Source organism: Podarcis gaigeae (genome assembly GCF_964106915.1).
Source record: "Podarcis gaigeae genome assembly, chromosome: 5".
Lineage (NCBI taxonomy): Eukaryota > Metazoa > Chordata > Lepidosauria > Squamata > Lacertidae > Podarcis > Podarcis gaigeae.
In genome coordinates, this window is record NC_139681.1 from 801,371 (window position 1) to 820,589 (window position 19,219).

The following is a 19,219-nucleotide window of genomic DNA, read 5'->3' on the forward strand; positions in this document are numbered from 1 at the left end:
AGATCAGTGTTTCCCAACCGGAGGCCATATCTCACCTTGGGGGGGGGGCAGGATATTTCAAGGGGACCACACATGAAAATCACATAAATGGGGGGCCACAGCACGAGGCTAGGGGGCCACAGACCAAAGTGAAAAGTGAAGGGGAAAAAAATCAATTTTTATTTTTTAAAAAATCCTGATTGGATGGCTATCTGCTTGGCCAATCACAAGCGGATAAGGGGGTGGTCCACCAGGACCTAGCGCTCCTTCTTGCCATGTGTGTTTTCTTAGAGCAATTCTGGTTTGTTTCTGGTGGGAGAGGGCAATTGCTGAGGCCCCTGTTTTGACCAGTAGAGCCCGCAATCCAGAACCCCCAGGTCAGGTAAGTGCAGTCGTGGGGTGGCAATGGGAGAGCTGCTTGTTGCTGCCACCAGTGCTGGGCCCAGTGGCAGCCTGGGCCTGACTCTTCACGGTGCAGAGTGCAATCCACCCCAGCGCCTAGCCGAGTGGGGCCTTCGGGTGTTGTCAGGGGGCGCAGGGCCCATCAGCAGCATCAGCTTGGCTCTGCAATCCGCCCCAGTGCCTAGCCAAGCGGGGATCATCTGGTGCTGCTGACCTGCTCTAGTAAATAACTAAGTGTCTTCTAAGAAGACAGCTGCAGTGAGTTCAGCGGGCCTTACTCCCAGGTGTGTGTGTGTGGGGGGGCTATAGTGTTTTATCTAGACAGCCAAGGCTGCTCCGGATTACAAGATCTTTTTGCACCAGGTTAGGGAGGACCACTTCCTTTTTAAACTTCTCCCATATATACAGAACTCCCTGTGTGCCTTTTGGACTGAATCTGTAGGTTTCCCCCTCTGTGTCAAATAACTGGAGTCAAATAAGTGTTATTTGCTCTTTATAATACATGGAAGATGGATCTCCCTTGGGAGTTTCTGGACTCTCCATCCTTGGAGGATTCTAAGCAGAGGTTGGATGGCCATCTGTTATGGATGGTTTAGCTGCGTTTCCTACGTTGGAGGGGGCTGCACTCAAAATATGACGCTTGAAGTCCCTCCCAGCTCCATGATACTATGTTTTTCTGCTTCAACAATATTTCATTATGTTCCTATCATTTTAACTAATGGAATTTTGTAAAAATTATAAACATAATATGTTCTATTTACAAACAAAACATTTAAACAGCTGCCTTCCTACAGTGGGGCATGGGTGTAGCCAGAATTTTTTTTAAGGGGACTGACTTTTGTTGGGGGGGGGCAGAACCTCAGATTTGTATTAATTTATACTTTTTATAAGTTTTGCGAGGGTAGCAAAATTACACCGATGGGAAGGGCACAGGTAGGAAACAAGGTTGGAAGGGGCCACAGTTGGAAAAAGATTGGGAAACATTGGACTAGATGACCCTTGCAGGGCCCCTTCCAACTCTACTATTCTATGATTCTAAGTAGATCATGAGCCAAGCAAAAGCTTTCCAAGAGTTATATTTACTTTTCTTTACCGTTGTTAATTATCAAGGATAAAAGTTAAACAAACAGCAGCATAAAAGACAGAAATTAAATCATGTTAGGTTAACATGCAAGAGAAAAGTTGGCCGTCACAGCACACGGTTCACTTAATTTGCTCTCTCATGTTTTAAGTGTTCTGAGTTTTCCTCAAGCTGTCTTATGCTGTTTGTTGAAATAAACATGGGAATGGAAGGCAGCAGCAGTTTATGATCTGTGCAGTTTATGATTTATAACAACCTGATTCTCAATGGGGTATCAAATAGATACACACTCAAACTGAGACTACACCTGAGTGAATGAGGAATAGTGGGCTCCCAGGAGTGGAAGCCATTAGGAATATATATGGGTATGTGTTTATCACGTTGCTTGCTTGGTGCAAATGTTGAGGGTAAAAAAATTGTGTGTGTGTGAAGGCGTGCTGGTGCATGCTGACACCACTAAAATGCAGTGATGTGGTCAAGGGTGGAAAATAGGGCTTTGGGTTGTATGTTAAAATCTTGGACCTCCCAAGTAAATATCTCAGAAATGCGACCCATTCCACAGACATGGCCCACCTAGACAGTCAGACTTCAATGTGTGGGTGAGTCAGTGGTCTCTGGAGCAAGGGTGTAGCATGGGGGTATGGGTGTGTGTGCATGTGTGTCAGGGGTGTCATTGCCCCAGGCGCACCATTTTTGAGTGGGTGCAAACCAGACTCCCCCCACACAGGCGACCCCAGCACACCACAACATGGTGCTCCTCTCCGCCAGCCAAGGGCCGTGTTGGCCGGCCATGGTCCACCCTGTGCAGGCAAGCAGGTCCCACTTTGCTCCAGTAGGGGGTGGGGTTACTCTGGTGGTAATGAGTGTTGGCATCTCTCCACCAGGCACTGTCCACTGTTTAAATATAAAACAATCCCTGGATATAAACATTATAGAAAGACCAGGGAGGGGAATATTGGGAGTGGTGTAGCTCTGTGTGCAAAAGGGAGGACTGAATCCAATGAATGAGTAAACATAAGAAGACTCCTCCAACAAATCACTATGGCTACAATAGCAGACCCAACAGGAGAAATGTTATCACCACCCTGAACAAAATGTTGAGGGTGATGAAACAGAGAAAGAAATCAGGGTGATATCCGAAGGAGAATGTGCTGTACTATTTCAGTTACATTTGCACAGATGGAGGCAAATCTGTGTTTGGGTCAAAACAAAGATGTATTACTAAATAACTGGTCCTTTAGTAATTGGTTGGTCATGGAACCAATCAGATGCAAAGTGACCCTGGACTTACCGTATTTTTCGCACCATAGGGCGCACCGGACCATAGGGCGCACCCAGTTTTTTTGGGGGGGGAAATAAAGGGGAAAAAAATTATTTCCCCCCCAGGCGCGGGGCTGGGGCGGGGGAAGCTTGAGCTTCCCCCGACCCCAGCCCCCAAACAGGCAGCTCTCTGCAAGCCGTGGGAGCGCTCCCGCTGCTTACGGAGAGCTCCGCGAAGCCTGGGCGCGCTGAGCTCAGCGCGCGCAGGCTTCAACATGCAGGCAAGTCTCCGCAAGCAGGGGGAGCGCTCCCGCTGCTTGCGGAGAGGTCCGCGAAGCCTGGGTGCGCTGAGCTCAGCGCGCGCAGGCTTCGGCATACTGGCAACTCTCCGCAAGCAGCGGGAGCCCAGCGCTGGGCTCCCGCTGCTTGCGGAGAGGTGTGCGAAGCCTGGAGAGCGTGAGGGGTCGGTGCGCACCGACCCCTCTCACTCTCCAGGCTTCGGCGAAAGCCTGCATCCGCACCATAGGACACACACACATTTCCCCTTCATTTTTGGAGGGGAAAAAGTGCGTCCTATGGTGCGAAAAATACGGTAATCCTAAATGACTCTTAGAACTAACCGTGAAATCTGCCATTGAACCAACTGGGAACAGCTACCACAGTGTTATCAATTAAACATACTTATATTGCCAAAATGTTAAACACAATCACATTTGACTTCAAAAGAGGAAACTTCCAAAAAATGAGGGGATGAGTTAAATTGAAGTTGAAAGGGGAAGTTGTGGATCAATTCTCTCCAAAATAGCTGGAGATTATTTAAAACCACAATAATAGAAGCCCAGCTACAGATACCACAGATTAGAAAAGGCACCATCAAGTCCAAGAGGCTGCTAGTGTGGTTAACAAGCAGAATCAAAGTCGCTATGAAAAACAAGACGAGTTCCTTCAGAGAAATGAAGTCTTTCCCAAATTAGAAGAACAAAAAGGGAAAGAAAACATGAGAAAATAACTGTATGTTGACAATAAGGAAAGCAAAGCAAAACAGAATAAAACACACAATAAGACCAGCAACAAACATTTCTTTAAGTATATTGGAAGCAGAAATCTGACCACAGAGACATTTAATATCTTTAGATGATAACATAAAGGAGTGGAAGGGATGCTAAAGGGATAGGGAGATGCAGAAAAGTTGAATGAAGTCTCTGTACATGTTATTACTACATGTAGGACAGATAAACACATTTTCAAGGACAACTAAAGAAAGTGGCAAGTAGTAGTGGCAAGGAATGAAATTCTCATACTTAAAGAAACTAAAAATTAACAGATCATCAGGTACAGGTACATTGTCAGGCTCAGGAATTCTATCCCTCCCCCGATGGCAGCAAGAAGCAGAGAAAAACAAGGCAGAGTCCTTTTATTGAGTTTATTCATTCATAATAATGAGAGACAAAAGAATGCCGTATGCCCAAACAACGGTGTTGCTCCAACTGAGCTCCTCCTCCCTCGCAACAGCATTTCCAGGGAATCAGCTGAAAGGCCATCAACATGGGGTTTCTCTGGGGTTGCGGCACTCATCTCGCTTTATTGGCCGAGGGAGCCGGCGTACAGCTTCTGGGTCATGTGGCCAGTATGACTAAGCCGCTTCTGGCCAACCAGAGAAGCGCACAGAAACACCATTTACCTTTCTGCCAGAGCGGTACCTATTTATCTACTTGCACTTTGACATGCTTTCGAACTGCTAGGTTGGCAGGAGCAGGGACCGAGCAACGGGAGCTCACCCCATTGTGGGGATTTGAACCACCGACCTTCTGATCGGCAAGCCCTAGGCTCTGTGGCTTAACCCACAGCGCCACCTGCGTCCCTCCTCATGCAGTTTGTTGATGTTGTTGTTTAGTCATTTAGTTGTGTCCGACTCTTCGTGACCCCATGGACCAGAGCACACCAGGCACTTCTGTCTTCCACTGCCTCCCGCAGTTTGGTCAGACTCATGTTTGTAGCTTCAAGAACACTGTCCCACCATCTCGTCCTCTGTCATCCCCTTCTCCTTGGGCCCTCCATCTTTCCCAACATCAGGGTCAGTTTAGAGGCCTTAATTTCATAGGCAAAATAACCATCAAGGACTATGTTGTCAGTTGACCATGTTTCCTGCAACATTATCACATCAAAACACGTTATGTATTCACAAAATATCTCATCCCCTAGTTTGTTGGCCCAACCCATTATGTTCCATGAGAGAATATTGAGGCTGCTCATTCCATCATCGGCTTGGCTTCATTGTGGAGTACAGATTGTGATCAGCTTTCCCTCGGTCTCCATAATAATGCAACCATGCTTAGGATGTATACGGTGTTGTTCTTCCTGGGGCTGAGTTACAGAATTGTCCAAATTAAAAGCGGCCAGTGATGTTATCCAGTTTGCTGTGGCATTTGGGGGGTCAGAGTCAAAGGCAATTAGATCTAGCTCTGGCAGTCTAAATGTTGCACTTCCCTTAGGAGGAGCATCACCTGGCGATGGCTGATCTGTTTCCAATGGAGATGGTGAATGGTGAGTTTCGGGGTCTGCCACAGGTCTAATAGAGGAGCCTATCTTTGACACAGATAGGTTGGGCAGGGTTTCTTTATGTAATTGGTCTTTGAACTCAAGATTTCCTATCCAGGGGGATGTTTTGGCCAAATGCACCGCCCAAAGCCCTCCTTATTGGCCTGGAGATTGTACCTTGAATCTATGACGAGTGCCCGCCGACAGGAAGTGCACTGATTGACTGGAATCAGTCCGGCTGTACAACAGTAAAAGTTTTTGTTCTTTAAAACACGCCTTGCCAATATTATAGTCCTGTAGGTGGACCCTATATTTCAGGAGTAATTTAGGGGTAGCTGAGTTGGAGAATGTCAACATGAGTCTAGTGTGCTAGGAGTCCGTCAAAAGCAAGTTTATGGCGATTAGCTTATTGCACTGGATGTTTAATAAAAGCTTGAGATTTCTCTTTAAACTAGTGATTGATTTCCAGTAAGGCAGCAGCCCATTAAAAGGATATATGTCAAGAACTACTTCCATGCTTTGCAGGATCAGTTCGCTGTTTTCGCGTTCATTGTTTTTGCTATTGGTAGTCTCTCAGATGCCGGCAACAGGACAATTACACCCCTGTACACAGGGGTCTTGGTGGAGGGGGGGCAACACTGTGGCCAGCCTCGAGTATCAGGAGGGATGTTTCTAGCCACCAGCAGCACCAACTCGGCCAGGAGAGACATTACCTTTTCTAATTTGGTGTTATTTCCTCCACTGCTCTTGCTATTAACAAACAGTGGTCCGCAAGTATTTCTGCATAAAGTGGCACACCCTCGGATAATAGTTCATGGGTGCTCAGCAATGAGTTCTCCCTTGGGTGGTCTCCTCCCATTAGAGGGTCCCCACCTACCTGGGAGTGAGCTCTGTTTGATGCAGAAGGTTCTAAATTCTGAGCTCTTATGAAATCATCCAGCTTGCTCTCCTTGCTCTTGGGCTGTGGGCTCACTTGTGGAGATGAGGCCGCTCTTCTTTTTCCTGGACATTTTGGAAAGTAAGTCTTACTCTTGGAGAAGCAGCCACTGCTAATTGCTGCTGTGGGTCAGAGAACTCTGCGTCCTTCTAAGATTTGAACGTTTAACAGCAACTCCGACTGATAAGTAGTCGGAAGATGAAAGTAATTAAAACTTTCTCTAAAACTGATGCGGAGCTCAAAGTGGTGCTTCCTCTCACGGCACCATCTTGCCTCCACCATTCTGCTCGTAGAGCACTTACGGCAAATAAAACGCAATATAATAGCCAGAAAAACAACATATTAAAACACTGGGATGAATGCAGATGCTGGGATGAATGCAAGTTAGTTGATTCAATGTGACCCATGTTTAATGAGTGAAGTACCCATGGCTTGCGTTGTCCAGATTGCAGTAGGAACTTACATAGCCTGCATCAAACCAATTTAACAATGTAATCTCAAACTGTGGTAGCATCACTGTAAACACCCTGTTTGTTGTGTTATTCAGGTCCAAGAAGAAGGCATCTTAGTGAATCTGTGGCTTGGTCAGGTCTTTGAATTGAATTGAAGGTCTTTGGGAGAACATAGGTGGGGGCAACACTTTAAAGTGTGACAGAAATATAAATGGAGTTATGTGTTCTGACCATCAGTTACTGCCTTCCTGGACTGATGATGGAAATAATGGAACTACTGATGACACCTTAGTCCAAACCTGCAGATAACTTCTCCCAATGAAGTATAGCTTCCAGAGAGCGATAGTTTCCAGGAAGCAGATAAGGAAGCCACACTCAATGGTACTGAATGGAAAAGTTCACAGGAATCAACAGAATGGCACTCCTTTCCCTCTCCCACCACCAGGATGTCCAAGGCAGTTTCCATTTCAAAACTAGGTCAGAAATCAGACAGTAACAGATCCCAATAATTGGCTTCATCCAAAAATCCCTGAAGCAGGCATGACAATAGGCTTGACAACAGGCTCAAGACATCCTGTGAGCATTTCTGCTTCCTACACCAAATCCACAGGAAAGTCACATAGCAATCAGAGATTGTAGCATTTTTATAAAGATATTTACCTTAAATTCTTCCACAATAATAGCCAAGGCCTCATGGCCAGCTCTTCTCAAGTCTTCCAACTCAAGTTTATGCTTCTCCTGTAAAAATATATATAATCATACAGTCATGACAACATCTAGTCAACCCTTTATCCAGTCCACGACACAAACTAAAGTGCCATAGACTTTTCTGTTTGTGACATCGGAAACATATAACATTTATGTGTTTCTAGTTTCACTGTTTTACTATTAAGGCAGAAATACAAAAGTCAATTTAGACTTTAGGTGAAACTGCCGTTTCCATATGGTGCAGAGAGCAGACCATTTAACAGCACAAAACAACTAAGCCTGAGGGTAAGGTACTTTTAAATAAATATCAGCCATAGGAAAGGGTATTTCCAAGATTGCCATGTGTGAACCTCAGTGCTTAAAGAAGCCCCAAGAAATAACACATGCAGAAACAGAATGAAAAGAACTATGCCTTTGGTCAAGCTAACTGTGTATACCATCCATGTTGACCCTATGATCTCTGCATCACCCGATCCACAATGTAGTGTATGCAGGGATCATTTGAACCATGAGGGCCAGGGTTTTTATTACATATGCACCCTTCTCCAATGGTTTGTGTAGGCATCCTTATTTCTTCTTAGTCTGGAAGTGAACACAACTTGTTTTAATATAGACCTTAATACCTACACTAAAATGAAAATAAGCAGGTTGTTTACCAGTAACTGGTGTTCAAGAGGCTACCTGCAACCATACAACTGAGTTCTACACCTCCACAAAGCATCTCTAGAATCTTCTAAACTTTAAATTAACGATTGCTGGAGTAAGCTGCCATCATCCCTGATTGCAGGATAAAATAATAAATAAATCTGGTCTGAAATTTCTTGACCTTTTCAGTCTTCCATCAACTTTTATCATCTTTACAGCAATAAATATGAATTTAGAAGCCTATAACTACTTATCAAGGAACCAGTATCATTGATTATTTTATTTTATCCTGTATTTTATTATGTGAACCACCCTAAGATCTCATGATGAAGGGCGTGTAAAAATCTAATAAATAATAATAAATAATCATACTTTTGTTTCCTCCTCCTTTATTTGATATTCATAGCTTTGAGGTTGGCAACATGGTTAAAAGTAATAATTATCCATTGGTTCTGCTATTATAATACTATAGACATTCATCCCTTAATCACTCCGCTCACTTTTGTGAAAGATGAATTCCATGGACAAGACACCTACTCTCTTCTATAGTTGGGTTACTCAAAAGCTGTACTCTTTGGACACATTGTCAGGAAGCCTTGGAAATGAACTATGACATTTTGCAAGCCTAACAAAATATATTTCAGCACCTCTGACCTATGATAGTCCATAATTAGTATTTTAACTGAAACAGAGGTTTATTGCAGGGGTAACTTGACCAAGATGTGCCAAAAAGAATTACTGAAACCATCTCAACAGTTCTGCAAAAACAGACCTACTAACTCCTTCCCACAGTCATTCACTTGTGAAGAACAAAAAGAGGGAGTATGCTGGGCAAAAATTGACTCAACTGGGACAAGCTGCAGCCAAAAGGAAATAATCTAACTTTTGGATCCTGTTTCTAGGTATATTGTTTCATATAGTTAGACCCCTAATGAATGCAGAGATATCTGCCAGTAACTGGCTCGTGCATTATAGCAAGATCTTTGGGGATCTATCTTTAGATCACATGCCAAAATTATCCTTGGAAGCCACATGATTGCCTTTTTGGTCCCCCGTTACTATTTGAGGATTATTACATCCTTCAGATGGCAAAGCACCTGGAGAGGATATGCCTCCCACAAAAATAGTTCCACACTCTCCACTGAGCTCAAAATGGTTTACATGGGAGTTATATCCAACTGAATTTTACCTGAAATTATAGAATCATAGAATCTTTGAGATGGAAGGGACCCAGTGGTCATCTAGTCCAACCCCCCTGCAATGCAGGAATCTCAGTTAAAGCATCCATGGCAGATGGCCATCCAACCTGTTTAAAAACTCCCCTCTTGTGGGAGTCTGTTCCACTGCTGAACAGCTCTTACTGTCAGAATGTTTAGTCGGAATCTCTTTTCTTGCAACTTGAAGCCATTGGTTTGAGTCCTATCCTCCAGAGCATGCTCCTTCCTCCATGTGACAGCCCTCAAGGTATTTGAAGATGGCTATCATATCTCCTCTCACTCTCCTCTTTTCCAGGCTAAGCATACCCAGCTCCTTTGAGTGCTACTCATAAGGCTTAGTTTCCAGACCCTTGATCATCTTGGTTGCCCTCCTCTGCACACGTTCCAGCTTGTCAACATCCATTTTAAATTGTGGTGTCCAGAATTGGACACAGAGTTCCAAGTGTGGTCTGACCAAGACAGAAAAGAGTGGTACTATTACTTTCCTTGATCTAGAAACTATATTTCTGTTTACGGAGCCTAGAATAGCATTAGCCTTTTTTGCTGCTGCATCACACTGTTGACTCATGTTAAGCTTGTGGTCCACCAAGACCCCTAGATCCTTTTCACATAAACTGCTAGTAAGCTAGGTGTTCCCCATCCTATATTTGTCCATCTGTTTCCTCCTAACTGCAGAACCTTACATTTGTTCCTAATGAAATTCATTTTGTTAGTTTGGGCCCGATTCTCCAATCTGTTAAGGTCATTTTGAATGCCTGTTTGAAGGAGGCAGTGGTAAAACCACTCCTTAAGAAACCTTTCCTGGTTTCAGAAAACCTAACTACTGGCCAGCTGCTAATCTCCCTTTCCTGGGCAAGGTTCTGGAGCGAGTGGTCGCAGACCAGATCCAGGTGCTTTTGGAAGAAACTGATTTTGTGGAACCTTTTCAATCAGGGTTTAGGCCTGGTTTGGGAACAGAAACAGCTTTGGTCCCTCTGTCGAGAGACACACAAGGGAAACATGTCCCTGTTAATTGTTCTTGACTTCTCAGCGGCCTTTGATACCATCGGCCATGGTATTCTTCTGGAGTGACTCTCCGTACTAGGGGTGGGTGGCACCGCTTTGTGGTGGTTCTATTACTTGGGGAATGCTATTCAGCCCTGTGGAAACCGCAGGGCTCAATCCTATCGCCCATGTTGTTTACATGAAACCGCTGGGTGGGGTTAGCCAGAGGTTCGGAGTACGTTGTCAGGCAGTATGCTGATGGCACCCAGCTCTATTTCTCCTTTACATCTGCAGGTGAGGCAGTGGAAGTGCTGGACCAGTGTCCTGCCATGGTAATGGACTGGATGAGAGCCAACAGACTTGGGCCTGGTCTTATTCAACATCTTTATCAACAACATCTTTATCAAAAAAAATGAGAGGCACAAATACAAGATGGGTGACACCTGGCTTGAGAGCAGTACATGTGAAAAGGATCTAGGAGTCTTGGTTGACCACAAACTTGACATGAGCCAACAGTGTGACGCAGCAGCTAAAAAAAGCCAATGCAATTCTGGGCTGCATCAATAGGAGTATAGCATCTAGATCAAGGGAAGTAATAGTGCTACTGTATTCTGCTCTGGTCAGACCTCACCTGGAGTACTGTGTCCAGTTCTGGGCACCACAGTTCAAGAAGGACACTGACAAACTGGAATGTGTCCAGAGGCGGGCAACCAAAATGGTCAAAGGCCTGGAAACGATGCCTTATGAGGAACGGCTAAGGGAGCTGGGCATGTTTAGCCTGGAGAAGAGGAGGTTAAGGGGTGATATGATAGCCATGTTCAAATATATAAAAGGATGTCACGTAGAGGAGGGAGAAAGGTTGTTTTCTGCTGCTCCAGAGAAGCCGACACGGAGCAATGGATCCAAACTACAAGAAAGAAGATTCCACCTAAACATTAGGAAGAACTTCCTGACAGTAAGAGCTGTTCGACAGTGGAATTTGCTGCCAAGGAGTGTGGTGGAGTCTCCTTCTTTGGAGGTCTTTAAGCAGAGGCTTGACAACCATATGTCAGGAGTGCTCTGATTGTGTTTCCGGCTTGGCAGGGGGTTGGACTCGATGGCCCTTGTGGTCTCTCCCAACTCTATGATTCTATGACTGAAGCTCAATCCAGATAAGACTGAGGCACCCTAGACCAGATGGCTGGGAGGCTGCCTGCTCTTGATGGGGTTACACTTCCCCTGAAGGAGCAGGTTCGTAGCTTGGGGGTACTCCTGGATCCTTTGCCGTCGTTCAAGTCTCAGGTGGGCTCAATGGCCCAGAGCGCCTTCCATCAGCTTCAGCTGGTGGCCCAGTTACGCCCCTATCTGGACAGGGATAGCCTAGCTACTGTTGTCTATGCTCTGGTAAACTCAGGGTTAGATTACTGCAATGAGTTCTACGTAGGGCTGCCTCTGAAGACGGTTCGGAAACTTCAGCTAGTGCAGAATTCAGCAGCCAGGTTGCTCACTGGAGCAAGACGGTTTGAGCATATTACACCAATCCTGGTCTGATTGCACTGGCTACTAAGTAGTTTCCAGGCTCAATTCAAAATTCTGGTTTTGACCTATAAAGCCTCAGGACTGCAATACTTCAAGGACCGCCTCTTTCCATATGGACCTACCCAGACCCTGAGATCATCTTCAGAGGCCCTCCTTTGTGTGCCCCCTCCTTGAGGGGTCCTGATGGTGGCAACATGAGAATGGGCCTTCTCTACAGTGGCTCCCCATCTGTGGAATGCTCGCCTTAGGAAAGTTTGCCCAGCACCTTCATTGTACACCTTTAGGTTCCATGCTATGCCATTTTAAAATGTGTGGTTGGGGGGGGAGCTATTGCGTTGTTGTTTTTATTTTGTGGTTTTATATCTTGATTTTATTCTGTGAACTGCCCTGAGACCCCCGGGTATAGGGCGGTAAACAAATACTGTAAATTTCGCTCCATAACACGCAGATTTTTCCTCCTAGAAAGTAAGGGGAAATGTCTATGCGTGTTATGGAGCGAATTCCTACAGATGGCGGGGGAATCTGCTGCAGTTGTGAGCAGTCCGTGGCTCGCTTTGAAACAGCAAAGCGGGTGTAAGCAGCTCCTGTCAGCTAGCGGGGCCGGGGAGGAGGGAGAGAAGCAGAGCGGGGTTGGCTGCTTTAAAACAACCCCGTCCTCTATGTTCCTCTCTCTTCCCCACTGAGCTGCTAAGTAGCAGCAAAGCTTTTCAGCCAGCCTAGCCGGGAGGAGGGAGAGAAGCAGAGCGGGGTTGGCTGCTTTAAAACAACCCCGTGCTCTCTGTCCCTGCCTGCAGTTTTTTGCTGTCTGATTTTGGATTAGCCACTGTAGGGGCTGTGTGTGTGTGTGTGCTTGAGCTATCGTTCTCCTCCTCCTGCTTCCCGTTCACTCTCCCTGTGCCCCTGCGCTCTCCCTGCGACTTTAGAATTGACACTGTGTGTCTGTGTGTGAGAGAGGGCTCCTTCTTCTCTTGCTTCCGTTCACTCTCCCTGCGCCCCTGCGACTTTAGAATCGACACTGTGTGTCTCTCTGTGTGTGAGGGCTCCTTCTCCTTCTCTTGCTTCCCGTTCACTCCCCCAGCACCCCTGCGACTTCCAGCGCCCTGCGACTTTAGGGCCAGTTCTCTTTCTGCGTGTGTGTGTGTTTTGAACTCACTGCGCTTGTTGGGGGAGAGTGTTGGTCGCAATTTTTCTTGATTTGTCTCAGAGTGGTTACTATCATGGTTTCCGTGCCGGGGAGGAGGGAGAGACGCAGAGACTGGTTGTTCTAAAGGAGCAAAGCTGGAGAGGAGCCTCTCCTGCATTATTAGCAGCATCCTTCTCCACACCCCCCACGCGTGCTCCTTGTCCCTTGAGTTCTTTTCCTTCCCTCCCCACTTAAAACGTGGTTACAAAGCATGGATCCACATGGATCCTCAGGATTTTTGCATTGGGCTACCCCAAACTCACCGTCAGATCACATGTCTGTGGCCACAGCATGAACCACAAAAATCATACATCCACTGTTTCGTTTAGAATATTTTTTTCTTGTTTTCCTCCTCTAAAAACTACGTACGTGTTATGGTCGGGTGCGTGTTATAGAGCGAAAAATACGGTAAATGTTGTTCTTGTTGTTGTTGTTTAGTCGTTCCGACTCTTCGTGACCCCATGGACCAGAGCACGCCAGGCACTTCTGTTTTTCACCGCCTCCTGCAGTTTGGTCAAACTCATGCTGGTAGCTTCGAGAACACTGTCCAACCATCTCATCCTCTGTCGTCCCCTTCTCCTTGTGCCCTCCATCTTTCCCAACATCAGGGTCTTTTCCAGGGAGTCTTCTCTTCTCATGAGGTGGTAGAAGTATTGGAGCCTCAGCTTCACGATCTGTCCTTCCAGTGAGCACTCAGGGCTGATTTCCTTCAGAATGGATAGGTTTCATCTTCTTGCAGTCCATGGGACTCTCAAGAGTCTCCTCCAGCACCATAATTCAAAAGCATTAATTCTTCGGCGATCAGCCTTCTTTATGGTCCAGCTCTCACTTCCATACATCACTACTGGGAAAACCATAGCTTTTACTATACGGACCTTGGTTGGCAAGGTGATATCTTTGCTTTTTAAGATGCTGTCTAGGTTTGCCATCGCCTTTCTCCCAAGCAGCAGGAGTCTTTTAATTTCGTGACTGCTGTCACCATCTGCAGTGATCATGGAGCCCAAGAAAGTAAAATCTCTCACTGCCTCCATTTCTTCCCCTTCTATTTGCCAGGAGGTGATGGGACCAGTGGCCATGATCTTAGTTTTTTTTGATGTTGTGCTTCAGACCATATTTTGCGCTTTCCTCTTTCAACCTCAATAAAAGGTTCTTTAATCCTTCCTCACTTTCTGCCATCAAGGTTGTGTCATCTGCATATCTGAGGTTGTTGATATTTCTTCCGGCAATCTTAATTCCGGCTAGGGATTCATCCAGCCCAGCCTTTCGCATGATGAATTCTGCATATAAGTTAAATAATCAGGGAGACAATATACAGCCTTGTCGTACTCCTTTCCCAATTTTGTACCAATCAGTTGTTCCATATCCAGTTCTAACTGTAGCTTCTTGTCCCACATAGAGATTTCTTAGGAGACAGATGAGGTGATCAGGCAGTCCCATTTCTTTAAGAACTTGCCATAGTTTGCTGTGGTCGACACAGTCAAAGGCTTTTGCATAGACAATGAAGCAGAAGTAGATGTCTTTCTGGAACTCTCTAGCTTTCTCCATAATCCAGCGCATGTTTGCAATTTGGTAACTGGTTCCTCTGCCTCTTCTAAATCCAGCTTACACTTCTGGGAGTTCTCGGTCCACATACTGCTTGGGCCTTCCTTGTAGAATTTTAAGCATAATCTTGCTAGTGTGTGAAATGAGTGCAATTGTGCGGTAGTTGGAGCATTCTTTGGCACTGCCCTTCTTTGGGATTGGGATGTAGACTGATGTTCTCCAATCCTCTGGCCACTGCTGAGTTTTCCAAACTTGCTGGCATATTGAGTGTAGCACCTTAACAGCATCATCTTTTAAAATTTTAAATAGTTCAGCTGGAATACCATCACTTCCACTGGCCTTGTTATTTGCAGTGCTTTCTAAGGCCCATTTGACTTCACTCTCCAGGATGTCTGGCTCAAGGTCAGCAACCACACTACCTGGGGTATACGAGACATCCATATCTTTCTGGTATAATTCCTCTGTGTATTCTTGCCACCTCTTCTTGGTGTCCTCTGCTTCTGTTAGGTCCTTTCCACTTTTGTCCTTTATTATGGTAATCTTTGTACGAAATGTTCCTTTCATATCTCCAATTTTCTTGAACAGATCTCTGGTTCTTCCCATTCTGTTGTTTTCCTCTATTTCTTTGCATTGCTCGTTTAAGAACGCCTTCTTCTCTCTCCTTGCTATTTTTTTGGAAATCTGCATTCAATTTCCTGTATCTTTCACTATCTCCCTCGCATTTTGCTTGCCTTCTCTCCCCCGCTATTTGTAAGACCTCGTTGGACAGCCACTTTGCTTTCTTGCATTTCCTTTTCATTGGGATGGTTTTCGTTGCTGCCTCCTGTATAATGTTGCAAGCCTCCACCCATAGTTCTTCAGGCACTCTGTCCAGCAAATCTAAATCCTTAAACCTGTTCTTCACTTCCACTGTGTATTCATAAGGGATTTGGTTTAGACTGTATCTTACCGGCCCAGTGGTTTTTCCTACTTTCGTCAGTTTAAGCTTGAATTTTGCTATAAGAAGCTGATGATCTGAGCCACAGTCAGCTCCAGGTCTTGTTTTTGCTGACTGTATAGAGCTTCTCCATCTTTGGCTGCAGAGAATATAATCAATCTGATTTCGATACTGCCCATTTGGTGATGTCCATATGTAGAGTCGTCTCTTGTGTTGTTGGAAAAGCTTGTTCTCTTGACAGAACTCTATTAGCCTTTGCCCTGCTTCATTTTGATCTCCAAGGCCAAACTTGCCAGTTATTCCTTTTATCTCTTGATTCCCTACTTTAGCATTCCAATCCCCTATAATAAGAACATCCTTCTCTGGTGTCACTTCTATAAGGTCTTGTAAGTCTTCATAGAATTGGTCAATTTCAGTTTCTTCAGCACCAGTAGTTGGTGCATAAACTTGGATTACTGTGATGTTAAAAGGTCTGCCTTGGATTCGTATTGAGATCATTCTATCATTTTTGAGATTGCATCCCAGTACAGCTTTCACCACTCTTTTGTTCACTATGAGGGCCACTCCATTTCTTTTACGGGTTTCTTGCCCACAGTAGTAGATATGATGGTCATGCAAACTGAATTTGCCCATTCCCGTCCATTTTAGTTCACTGATGCCCAGGATGTCAATATTTATTATTGCCATCTCATTTTTGACCACATCCAACTTACCCAGGTTCATGGTTCTTACATTCCAGGTTCCTATGCAATATTTTTCTTTACAGCATTGGACTTTCCTTTCACTTCCAGGCATATCCGCAACTGAGCGACCTTTCGGCTTTGCCCCAGCCACTTCATCAGCTCTAGATCTACTTGTACTTGTCCTCCGCTCTTCCTCAGTAGCATGTTGGACGCCTTCCGACCTGAGGGGCTCATCTTCTAGCATCATAACTTTTATATGCCTGTTGTCTTTGTCCATTGAGTTTTCTTGGCAGGGATACTGGAGTGGCTTGCCGGTTCCTCCTCCAGGTGGATCACATTTGGTCAAAACTCTCCACTATGATCTGTTCATCTTGGGTGCCCTGCTCGGCATAGTTCATAGCTTCTCTGAGTTATTCAAGCCCCTTCGCCATGGCAAGGCAGTGATCCATGAAGGGGAAACAAATAAATAGATCTGATTTTGTCTTCTGCAGCATTAGCTACCCCTCCCAGTTTGGTTTCATCTGCAAATCTGGAAAGCATCCTCTCAATTCTTTCATCCAAGTCATTTATAAAGATGTTGAACAACAACGGGCCCAGGACAGAACCCTGCGGCACCCCACTTGTCACTTTTTCCCAGGATGACAAGGAACCATTAATGAGTATTCTTTGGGTTCAGTCAGTCAACCAGCTACAAAGCCACCTAACAGTTACCTTGTTCAACCCACATTTTACCAGCTTCACAAGAATATCATGGAGACTTTGTCAAAAGCCTTACTGAAATCAAAATACACTATCTCCACAGCATTTCCCTGATCCACCAAGTTTGTAATTCCATCACAAAAAGAAAATAGATTGGTCTAGCATGACTTGTTTTTGAGAAACCCATGCTGGATCTTAGTAATCGCAGCATCCTTTTCAAAATGCTCACAGCCCAACTGCTAAATTATCTGTTCTAGGACCTTCCCTGGTATGATGTGAAGCTCACTGGTCGGTAGTTACCTGGTATTCCTTTACCCCCTTTTTGAAGATGAGGACATTTGCCCGCCTCCAGTCTGTAGGGACTTCACCTATTCTCCAAGAATTCTCAAAGATAATAGACAAAGGCTCTGAAATTACATCTGCAAGCTCCTTTCGTACCCTTGGATGCAGCTCATCAGACCCTGGAGATTTGAATCCATTTAAAGCAGCTAGGTGTTCCCTTTCTACCTCTTTTCCTATCTTGGGCTGCAGCTCCCTCCTTATGTCACTTATTCTGTTATCACCAGGTTGGGCATCACTTTCCTTTTGGGTGAAGACAGAGGCAAAGTAGGTGTTGAGAAGTTCTGCCTTTTCTGTGTCATCCAATAGCATTTTTCCATCTTCCCCACACAGAGGACCTACCACTTGCTTGTTTTTCCCTCTTACTTTGGACATCGCCAAATGAACTTTTTTTTAAACCTCTTTCAAGCCTGAGCTCATTCTGAGCTTTTGCTGGCCTGACCTTCCCCCTGTTGGCTACTCATTGGCTCCTCCTCTGTGATTTCCTTTCTTCCATTTCTTATACATGCCCTTCTTAACCCTCAGCTCATCTGTAAGCTCCTTATGCAACCACACCAGCTTTCTTTGACGCCTCTCACTTTTCTTTCTTGTTGGTATTGCTTGCATTTGTGCCTTCAATATTTCTCCATCTAGAAACTCCCATCCTTCTTGGACTCCCTTCACATTGAGTATTTCTGACCATGGGATCACACCCAATAGCTCCTTCCGCTTTTCAAAATTGGCCTTCTTAAAGTCCAGAGTGCGTTTCTCCTTGCCTCTGTATCCTGAAACCCAGGAGAACATGATCACTTCCTCCCAAGTTTCCAAGCACTTCCACTTCAGCAATCAGTTCCTCCCTACTGGTGAGGACCAGGTCCAAGACAGACAATCCTCTTGTTGGTTCTTCCACCTTCTGAGAAATGAAATTGTCACTGAGGCAATGGAGGAATTTATCAGACCTTACACTCTTGGCAGAGTCTGAGTCCCAACAGATATCGGGGAAGTTGAAGTCCCCCATGATTACTATTTCTCTCCTTTTTGAATGCTCTAATAAGACATCATCTAAGTCTTCAGTCTGGCTTGGTGGTCTATAGCAGACACCCACAGTAAGGTCATTGTCGTTTCTCTCCCCTGCATTTTTTACACATATGCTCTCAATCAGCTTTTCATGCTCCAGGTTATGGATTTCTTCACAAGTGTACTCCTCTCCCCTGTTTGGTCTATCCCTTTTGAACAGGTTATACCCCTCAATTCCTTAATGAACCCATTTAACAAACCTAAGTAAGGCATGCCCACTGTCTATGGGCCCATGAATACGATTATTCCCCTTCCTCCCATTGTTCCCCTTCCTCCCATTTTATCTTCACAATAATCCCTTGAGATAGGCTAGACTAGAGACTGTGACTGACCCAAGGTTACCCAATGAGTTTCATGGCTGAGTGGAGAGTTGAATCCTGGTCTTCCATGATGTAGGTCTAACATTCTTACCACTACACCACACTGTGGAGAAACTATGCTATGAAAACAAAATTTGCTATGAAAATTGAATGAAAATGTTAGCCGGAAAACATGGATGTTTAAGAATTTCTCCAGGAAGTCAATAATGAGGACAGATGCACCTCTTGAAGGAGGGCATTCCACACAGGAAACTGCCACTGGAAAGGCCCTATCACAGCTCAATGGCAACGGGACAGCCCCTGGTGGCAGCACCACCACCACCACCACCACTAAGACCTCAGCTGCCAATCACACTTTCTGAGATGCTTGATCTTGCAGGAAGTGCTCTTTTAGGTACTTTGGTTCCATTCCATGAATTGGGCTCAATAGCTCAACGGCAGCCAGTGTAGTGCTTTAAGGACTGGTGACATACTTTCCCATCAGGCTGTCCCACTTTTATCAGCCTAGCAGCCACGTTTTGAAATAGCTGCAGCCTCCAGTCTGTCTTCAAGAACAGTCCCATATGCAGCACATTACATAAGTCCCGACAGGTCACCAGAGCTGGGCAAAGCTGGGTAAAGTCAGGGCCCTCAAGGTCTATGTTAATACACAAGAGAAGAGGCACCTCAACCTCATTCAGGTCATCACCTTGCTTCATGTGATGCTCCTGAATGAAGTTAGGTTGGCAGAGCCCAGGAG

The 19,219-nt window shown here is 45.3% G+C and overlaps 1 protein-coding gene and 1 pseudogene across 16 annotated transcripts in view; both read right to left on the reverse strand.

The window, feature by feature from the left end:
* CCDC91 (coiled-coil domain containing 91) overlaps positions 1-19,219 on the reverse strand; it is a 149,346-nt gene that overhangs the window by 90,277 nt on the left and 39,850 nt on the right. For all 15 annotated transcript variants that reach the window (XM_083738771.1, XM_083738770.1, XM_083738768.1 and 12 more), the window contains one exon: positions 7,310-7,387. In XM_083738771.1, the coding sequence (XP_083594897.1) occupies positions 7,310-7,387 (78 nt within the window). The remainder of the gene's footprint in view (positions 1-7,309; positions 7,388-19,219) is intronic.
* Positions 7,399-17,846, reverse strand: LOC310844602 (craniofacial development protein 2 pseudogene; annotated as a pseudogene). Its single transcript, XR_014568692.1, has 2 exons — positions 14,776-17,846; positions 7,399-9,541 (listed from the first exon to the last, which is right to left on the reverse strand). The product of XR_014568692.1 is annotated as a craniofacial development protein 2 pseudogene (transcript).